The sequence below is a fragment of the Octopus sinensis genome, linkage group LG2 (genome assembly GCF_006345805.1).
Source record: "Octopus sinensis linkage group LG2, ASM634580v1, whole genome shotgun sequence".
In the NCBI taxonomy this organism is placed as follows: domain Eukaryota; kingdom Metazoa; phylum Mollusca; class Cephalopoda; order Octopoda; family Octopodidae; genus Octopus; species Octopus sinensis.
The window spans coordinates 195637654-195647653 of record NC_042998.1 but is presented as its reverse complement, the minus strand read 5'-3'; the positions used below and the strand labels follow the sequence as shown (position 1 = coordinate 195647653).

Here is a 10000-nt window from a genome sequence, read left to right as displayed (position 1 = left end):
TCACTCATAAATAAACATCGTAAATACACGTAACTGGACAAAGTGTAGAAAAATATATAAAATCCTAGCAAGCTGATTCTGAAATTCGGTTTCGATTTCTAGCAGACATTCACATTATGTTGTAAGGATCCGTTAAGAAAGCTTTAGATTTATTGCATTTACAAGTTATAGGACCTTTAATGAAGCTAACAGTCTGCATTTAGTCTCAAAGGGATCGTTTTAATCATGGAAATAACAGTAACTCAGAAATAAGAATAAAATTTAATATGAAAGAAGATATACCTGTGTAATGAAAGCGAAACAGAGATTTTGGAGGAAATATTTTCATTCCTGCAAGTGGAACATTAATTAAGACTTTTCATCAGAACTAAATGTTTCTTTAAAAAGTTATTCAGGGAAAATATATCCCCGGCATGAAACAACCACTAAGTCTGTACAAAACACATTTGCTTGTTTAGTTCGGCACTGTAGGATGCTTTCTTCATCGCCAGAACACGCAATACCCATGAATTTGGCTCGAACTCCTGAAGAACTGTAGGATCTTAACTTTTGGCCGTTTTTGAAACCTAGCATTCGGCAAAATACTTTTGATTCGGATTTACCCCATCTGCCAACACCAACGTAAAAATGATCGCAGACACCTCCCCAAGTGCCATCACTGAAGATTTCTGCAACTCCGATGGTTTCACCAAACGTATAGCTGAGTCTAACATTAGCCGGAACACACCGTGGCAATGGATTCCAAGTTGCATTAAGACATTTAGGTTGAATTTCTTTTGGTTTTCTGAAATCGTTTTTACAGGAATACGTCAGGAAAATTTCATATAAAGACCTAGTTTTAGTCTTATTGTATTTGAAGTCGAATTCTGCATCTTTCATTCCAAAGATTTTAGGAAGCTCACAAGATTTCACGCATTCTGGAACTGGATGAGACCATGTGCGTCTGCGAGAACAAATTCGGAGATCTGTGTTCGATATCTGATAGCCTTTCTTGCAATCATACTGTACAAAGGCCCTACCAATTTGATAGACAATTATTGCATGCTTTGGTGTTTTCGGTTCCACACATGCAGAAGACCTGATGCAAAATATAGCTGGGACCCAAATTCCATTAATGCATGTAATAGCTCCTTCATAGGCATTTTTGAAACGTTTTTTGCATGAGTAAATTATTTGCTGTCCATAAGATATCTCCGCTGAAGTATTCAATGCTTTAAAGGTTGGTAATAACCACAACGGCTTCGTTAGTCCTTTTATATCTGGAATCAAGCAAACTTGTTTACAAACAGGAAACTCTCTGTTCCACTTTCCGTCAGCTTGACACGTGATATGCGATGAACCAACAAGACTATATCCTTCCCTACATCGATAGACAAGTGTCGTATTGAAAACGGTTTCCTGTTTATCTTTTTCAATAAATCCATGATCTGGCAGCTGAGGTTTGGGACATTTCACTAATTGACAAGAAGGGAACGTACCCATCCAGTTTCCATCTTCGCCACACACCAAGGTTTTGTTTCCAAACAACTTGTAACCATACTGACAAGAAAACGTTATTGTAGAATTGACTGTATTCCCAGTTTTCGATACTTTCCGACCATTGGAGGGCACTTGGAGTTTTCTTAAACATTTCACAATTTCACATGTGGCGTTATGGTACCAAACTCCTTTCCGACAGCGAAGATCACCGTTAGCCTCTCCTACACGAATATAATAGCGGTCACATAAAACTCTTGAAATAATATCATCCGGAGAATGACCGAGTGCAAAAACAAATTTTCCGTTTGGTATTTCCGGGAAATGTCCGCAGTTGATTAAACTCATTAAAGTTTCAATGAATCGCTCGTTTCGTCTGCTAATTACATGGCACTGAATAAGCTCTGGTTTCTCTTTCAGAAAAGTGTAATTAACGCTCACCGATCCATGAAATGGTTGTAAACTAATTTGTAAAGATTTATCTTGGAAAACTGTGTAGGACTGATTCGAGTATTGATCTCCACTGCCTTCGTTCATATATTTGGTATATTCTGGAACTGTTGCTGATTCGCCTGATGCTATTTCCATTTTATTCTGTTCTCCTTCATTGCTGCTACGAATATTTTCCTCGTCAATGTCTCCTCCTGGGTGATTCCCTCCATAAATCGTAGTCTCAATGGTGTTCAATATTTCTCCCCCGGTACTCTTTTCTTTTAATGTTGGATCATTGAAATTCTTATCATTTTCAAAACTGTGTCTTCCAAACGAATGATTTGTTATTCCAGCCTGGCTAAAGTCTACAGAAATGGCAATTAACAAAACCAGAAGTTCTCCTGCCATATTTACACAATACCAGTAAAATGCATGTGCTTGCAGTTCCCGCGCAAATAATATTATTTACTTAACTATCGTGTGTCTGTGCGCGCGTCTGTTTATGTTTGCGCACGCGCATCTGAACTTTTTGAACTTCGTACGCAAATAACTTCTGCCATTTTCTCCTTTTCCTACTTAATCTTCAAAAATACCGTTTCTTCATCCATGTATATGTATTATTGTATGTATGTATGTATGTATGTATGTATGTGTGTGTGTGTGTGTGTGTGTGTGTGTGTGTGTGTGTGTGTGTGTATAGGAAATGCCTTTTGAGGGGAGAGCTGTGGGGGGATGGTATTGGTAGTTTCCGGAATGTAATGTCTTGTATCTTATAGCATTTGTACGCTCGTACACGCGTACGTATGTGAATGTGTTTTGTATACATGTGTGATTGCGGCCGCGTGTGTAGAAAGAGACAGACAGAAAGACAGACGGTGAGAGAGAGAGAGAGAGAGAGAGAGAGGAAGAAAGTAAGAAAGAAAGAGAGAAGAAGGGAAGGAGGGGGAGGGGGAGGAAAATGTGTAGTGTATGTTTTTGTGCGGAGTGCTCGTGTATGTGAGTACATGAGACAAGTTTAACGATGCTCTATGTAAGCATCAACTCAGATTACGTGCTGCTAGCTGTGTCAGCTTTAAGTAACATCCTTGGAAGAAGAGAGAGAGAGAACTGATAGATAGATAGATAAATAAAGAGAGAGAGACAAAGAGCTAATAGATAGATAGATAAATAAAGAGAAAGAGACAAAGAGCTAATAGATAGATAGATAAATAAAGAGAGAGAGATAAAGAGAGACAGTGGTGTGTGTGTAGTTCCACTCTGTACCAAGAGGCAGTTGTCTCTAACAGTAAGTCTTTTTCTTACTTCATACACTTCAACCATTGTTTTTGCTAGGCAGAGTTGAAATACAGAGTAATATGTAGAAAATCTATTAACTAAATTCTATTACTCGTTTTTCACCAAATAAGTAAGTAAATAAATGAATAAATAAATAAATAAATGAATATATAAACAGTCTGTTCTTTATTTAGCCATTGAATGCCATTATTTTTCAACTTCATTCATACGTACATTCAAAATTTGAAAGCTTAAAACTGGCTGCTTGGTGCTGGTGTCATAAAAATATACAAGGATGAATAAGATAAATTTATATGAAAACGAAAGGGTGCGTGAGGGACAGAGAAGACTCTTTAAAAATTGCATAAACATACAGGCAAATGTTAAATAAATAAAATAAACACAAGTGAAACAAGATATGTTTTTTAACCCTTTACTCAGTTTGTTAGAAATGTTTTCAAACTTGTAGTAAGCTCTTGTTTCATACTCTGATGGATGTAAAAAAAGTATTTGGGAATGTGTGTGGTATATGTGATACATGGGTACCAGCGAAAGACGTCGTGTGTGTCACGTGATACACAGGAGAGGCAAAAGGTTAAGAAGTATCAGGTCATCCCATAAGTTCTGTCCGATTTTACCTTTTTTTTTTAAATTGGATGAAATTTAAAAGTATTTTAGAATGTCTAATGGAATTAAAAATTATTTTTATGCATTTGTGTACATTTAAACTAATTAGATATTATTTTACAGAATAATAGAATTAAAATTTCTTTGATTAAAACCCTTTCTAACATGCAAGTATCCAAAGAGCATTTAAGGCACATAATGCTTTATGAGTACAAAAAAGGAAACTCTACAGTCGAAGCGACTTGAGATATACACTCAGTTTATGAGAAAGAATGCTTGAATGAAAGAACTTGCAGAAAATGGTTTGCAAAATTCAGAAGTGGAGATTTCAGCCTTGAAGATGAAGATCAAACAGGACGTCCATTTGAGTTTGATGATAAGCTCTTTGAGGCATTGCTTGAAGAAAATCCTGCATTATCAGTTGAAGAATTGGCAATAAAGCTTAGTTCAAACCATACAACTGTTCAACATCATCTTCAACAACTTGGAAAGGTTCCTAAACTTGGAAAATGTGTGCCTCATGAATTGTCTGAAAGCAACCGCAAATCCCGAGTTGGCATTTACTCTTCTCTCCATTCTCGCGAACTCATTTCAACCTTTTTGGATAGACTTGTGACTGATGACGAAAGATGGATCTTCTATTGAAATGTTAAACGTCGTAAAAAGTGGCTTGGTAAAAGGGGAAAAGCTCAACCACAACCGAGAAGGGAATTTCATGGAAAAAAAAAGTTCTTCTCTCTATCTGGTGGGATTGCAAAGGAGTAATTCACCTTGAATTGTTACCACCTAATACAACAATCAATGCTCAAGTCTACTGTCAGCAATTAGAGCGTTTGAACCAAGCTTTGAAGAAAAAAAAAAGACCCGCTTTAGTGAATCGAAAAGCAGTGATGTTTCATCAGGACAATGCGCGACCCCACACTGCAAAGATCACATTACAGAAGATCTTCTTCATAGAGGCATAAGGCTACAGAAGTTATGTAGAGGAAGAGGTTTGACCCAGTTCTTGACTGGTTCTTTCTTTTTCCGAATCCGGAAGGAAGAAAGTTAAAGTTGATCTCGGCGGAAAAAATTCCTCATCCACCTTATTCTCCAGTCCTTGCTCCTTCAGACTACCATTTGTTTCGTAGTTTACAGAATCATTTAGGGGACATAACTTTCGCAAGCCAGGAGGAGGTCGAAACTGATATTTCAGAGATCTTCGCTTTGAAACCAAAAGAGTTTTACATTGATGGGATTAAAAAGCTTGTAAATAGATGGAAGGAAGTCACAGATAAGCAGGCAAATTACATTGATGATTAAATTTCAATTAAATATAACATTTGATCACTTGTTTTCCTTATTCAAAATTCGGACAGAACTTATGGGATGACCTGATATATACAGAAACATTTAGGACTACCCCTAAAATCTACCCCACACGGATAAGAACGCATTGGTTACGTCGGGCTAGAATTCATCACTTCTCTTCCCGCCTGCCGCACTCCTCATATTGGGTATTTGGTTTGCCCCAAAGTCCCCCAATAACACCCACTACATGGGACGAGACACGACAAAGAAAAGATTGCGGGACTCGCTGTCTTCTTCATAGAGGCATAAGGCTACAGAAGTTATGTAGAGGAAGAGGTTTAACCCAGTTCTTGACTGGTTCTTTCTTTTTCCGAATCCGGAAGGAAGAAAGTTAAAGTTGATCTCGTCGGAATTTGCACTCAAAATTTAAAGAGCCAGAAAAATAGCGCTAACAAATGCCCTCATGTAAAAAAAAACAAACGGTGGCTTTCTTGGCTTTTGATCTTAACTGATTGGAAGTGTTAACATATACATTTTTTTGCCTTGGTGTAAAAGTTGGGCTACAGCCCATCATTCTGCTCAGTACCACAGATTTGCTTTTTCAGTTGCTTGACCTTAGTGGCTCACGATATGTGTATCTCGGATGACGAGCAGGAGCAGTAGGAAAGTGTCATAGCCATGTGTTGAGAGGGATTCTGTTGGAGTTTGAATAAAATCACCCTTGGAAACATGGGTGTTTCATTCATCACCCTTATTCGGGGACCTTTTGAGCGGGATGAGATTCTCCACCCGAAGAAAATTCTAACTGGGCCCCCACCTGCAAGGTCATGCGTTGTTTTTCTTCATATGTGGTCACCATGTCACGCATCTATAGTTGTGTTGCATGTACTTAATGTACCCTTATCAGACGGGTAGTCATCAAGCTTATACCGGGTTTCGTATATTTGTACCCACCATCACTTCGATGGCGTGTACTCAATAGTAATAATAATAATAACCCTTTCTACTACAGGCACAAGACCTGATATTTTGCGGGAGGGAGAATAGTCGATTACACCGACTACAGCATTTCCCTCTTACTTGATTTATCGACCCCGAAATAATGAAAGGCAAAGTCGACCGCGGTGGAATTTGAACTCAGAACATAGTGGCGGGCGAAATATCGCTAAGCATTTTTCCCAGCGTGCTAACGATTCTGTCAGCTCGCTGCCTTGATAATAATAATAATAATAATAATAATAATAATAATAATAATAATAATAATAATAATAATAATAATAATAATAATACACGAGCAGAAGTAGTGGGGGAGCATGCCCTGATGCAGTACCAGGCAGTGGCTCTCATGGCTTCTGATCTTAACTGATTGGAAGTGTTATCATGTACATTGTTTTGTCTTGGTATAAAAGATGGGCTACAGCAAATATTCTGCTCAATACCACAGATTTGCTTGTCAGTTGTTTGACCTTAACCAGTTGAGCATGTCCCTTAGTGGCTGACGATATGTGCATCTCTAATCACGAGCAGAAGTAGTGGGGGAGCATCATAGCCATGTGTTGAGAAGGATTCTTTGGGGTTTGAATAATTCACCTCTGGAAACATTCAGACAAATATTCAGACAAATACATACCAAAAACACCAGGACTTACAAATATATATAGCATACAGAAAATTATACTACTGGGCATACGCAAAAAACACTTTCAATACAGTAACCATAAGAGCATCACAACAAATCACAGTACATACCCAAGGCACACAGAGCTGCGCTCTGTAGTGAAGTGAAAGCACGTTATAAAAATAAAACTACTGAATGATAATAATAATAATAATAATAACAACAATAATAATAATAATAATATTAATAATAATAATAATAATAATAATAACAATAATAATAATAATAATAATAATAATAATAATAATAAAAAAATAAAACTACTGAATGATAATAATAATAATAATAACAACAACAATAATAATAATAATAATAATAATAATAATAATAATAATAATAATAATAATAATAATAATAATAATAATAACAATAATAATAATAATAATAATAATAATAATAATAAATGCCCTGATGCAGTACCAGGCAGTGGCTCTCATGGCTTCTGATCTTAACTGATTGGAAGTGTTATCATGTACATTGTTTTGTCTTGGTATAAAAGATGGGCTACAGTAAATATTCTGCTCAATACCTCAGATTTGCTTGTCAGTTGTTTGACCTTAACCAGTTGAGCATGTCCCTTAGTGGCTGACGATATGTGCATCTCTGATCACGAGCAGAAGTAGTGGGGGAGCATCATGGCCATGTGTTGAGAGGGATTCTTTGGAGTTTGAATGGTTCACCTCTGGAAACATAGGTGTTTCGTTCAACATCCTAAAGCAACCCTTATTCAGGGACCGTTTGAGCAGGATGGGCTACTCAACCTGAAGAAAATTCTAACTGGGCCCCACCTGCAAGGTCATGTGCTGTTTATCTTGATATGAGATCACCATGTCGCGCACATATGGTTGTGATGCATGTGCCTGGTGTACCTTTATCAGACGGGTAGTCATGATGGGTATATTGGGCTTCGTATATTTTACCCCAGTGTCACTTTGATGGCATGAACTGCTCTCTCACTCAATAATAATAATAATAATGGGGGAGCATCATAGCCATGTGTTGAGGGGGATTCTTTGGGGTTTGAATAATTCACCTCTGGAAACATGGGTGGTTCTTTCAACATCCTTAAACAACCCTTAATCAGGGACCTTTTGAGCGGGATGGGCTACTCAACCTGAAGAAAATTCTAACTGGGCCCCACCTGCAAGGTCATGTGCTGTTTATCTTGATATGAGATCACCATGTCGCGCACATATGGTTGTGATGCATGTGCCTGGTGTACCCTTATCAGACGGGTAGTCATGATGGGTATATTGGGCTTCGTATATTTTACCCCAGTGTCACTTTGATGGCATGCACTGCTCTCTCACTCAATAATAATAATAATAATAATAATAATAATAATAATAATAATATTCCGAGGAGACATGCTCTCCCCACTCTATTTCTGCTTGGCACTGACATCTTTATCCGACATGCTAAACAGAACTGGGTGTGAATACAACTGTTACGGCAAAAAAATCGCCCATCTCTTGTATTTGGATGACCTAGAACTGTACGCTACAAATAATAAACAGATGGAAACATTGCTACAGACAGTACATGGATTTACCAAAGAAATAAACATGAAATTTGGCTTAGAAAAATGCGCCAAAGCAACCTGAAAAGAGGAAAACTAGTAGCAACATAACAGTAGATAAAAAGAATAGCAAATGAAAGAAGAGAATTAGACCAAAGCCAGATATACAAATACTTAGGAATCAATGAACTAGATACGATACAACACACACAGTTGAAAGAGAAGATATAAAAAAGGAATACTATAGATGAGTCAGATTAATATTGAAAACAGAGCTCAGTGCGAAAAACAAGATAATAGGTATCAACTCACTAGCCGTCCCAGTTATAAGTTACAGCTACAATATTCTTAACTGGACTCTAGATGTGTCTGATGCAAAATCTGTGATGAGTCCGAGTGATGCTGATGACCTAGAACCACCTCTGCAATACACACAGTCAGAGAAATTTAGGCCAAAAGGCCGGATATAGATGTCAGAGACCACCAAGGTAACAATGCTTTCTAATCGATGTATCGATACCAACAGATGACAGTGTTTCTCTAAAAGAAACGGAGAAACGTTCAAAACACAAAGATCTAGGAAAAGAGGTTACTCGAATGCGGAGTCTAAAAGCAGAAACAATTCCTATCATAGTAGGCACATTAGGCATGATAAAAAAAAACTTTCAAACAAATACATAACAAAAACACCAGGACTTACAAGTATATATAACACTACTAGGCACTGCACACATCCTACGCAAAACACTTTCAATACAGTGAAAATAAGAGCACCACAACAAACCACTGTACATATCCAAGGCACACAGAGCTGCACTCAATAGCGCAGTGAAAGCACTTGATAAAAATAAGTCTACTGAATAATAATAATAATAATGATAATAATAATAATAATAATAATAATAATAATAATAATAATAATAATAATAATAATAATAATAATAGTAATAATAATAATAATAATAATGATAATAATAATAAAAAGTACATGAAAATTTTGCTAAATTTAGCTAGCAGATGGGAACAGAAACCTCTCCATGGCAAGTATGTGGCCCGTAGCAAACAAGCTGATGTCGACCAGAAACACACACACCAATGGTTACGAAGCTCAGAGCTTAAAACAGAGAGTGAAGGTTTCATATTAGCTGCTCAAGACCAAAGCTTATTTACCCGGAACTACCAAGCCAATGTGATAAAAAATTGGGCTGACCCCAAATGCCGATTCTGTAACGATGAGATTGAAACAATAGACCACCTAATCTCAGGGTGTAGAATCTTAGCACCTGCAGAATATAAAGCAAGACATGACAGAGTCGGCCAGTATTTACACTGGATAATATGTCGGTATTATAAAATCAAAACCGCTGACAAATGGTATAAACACCACCCTGAAGCTGTGACTGAGGGAGAAAATGTGTCGATTCTATGGGACTTCCCCGTACAGACCGACAAGACTATAAAAGCTAATAAACCGGATATTATTATAAAAGATCAAACAAAAAAAGATGTGTTTATTAATTGACATGAGTATCCCTTGCGATCACAATATAGCGGCGAAAGAATTTGACAAGATTAGTAAATATAAAGACCTGCTAATAGAAATTGAAAAAATGTGGCATCTCAAGGCGACTACAGTACCAGTGATTGTAGGATCTCTAGGAATGATAAAAAAAGGTACTGAAACCTATCCCTACCATCCCTAC

General features: G+C 37.1%; 1 protein-coding gene across 1 annotated transcript; it reads right to left on the bottom strand.

The window, feature by feature from the left end:
* Positions 1–242: 242 nt before the first annotated feature.
* Positions 243–2711, bottom strand: LOC115232678 (sushi, von Willebrand factor type A, EGF and pentraxin domain-containing protein 1-like). The gene has a single exon (XM_029802696.2). The coding sequence runs from the start codon at positions 2314–2316 to the stop codon at positions 388–390; it is 1929 nt and encodes a 642-aa protein (XP_029658556.1). The 5' UTR covers positions 2317–2711; the 3' UTR covers positions 243–387.
* Positions 2712–10000: the final 7289 nt, after the last annotated feature.

What these genes read in the sequence shown, in the direction of transcription:
- LOC115232678 (XM_029802696.2), bottom strand. Translation starts at nt 2,316, where the DNA reads ATGGCAGGAGAACTTCTGGTTTTGTTAATTGCCATTTCTGTAGACTTT.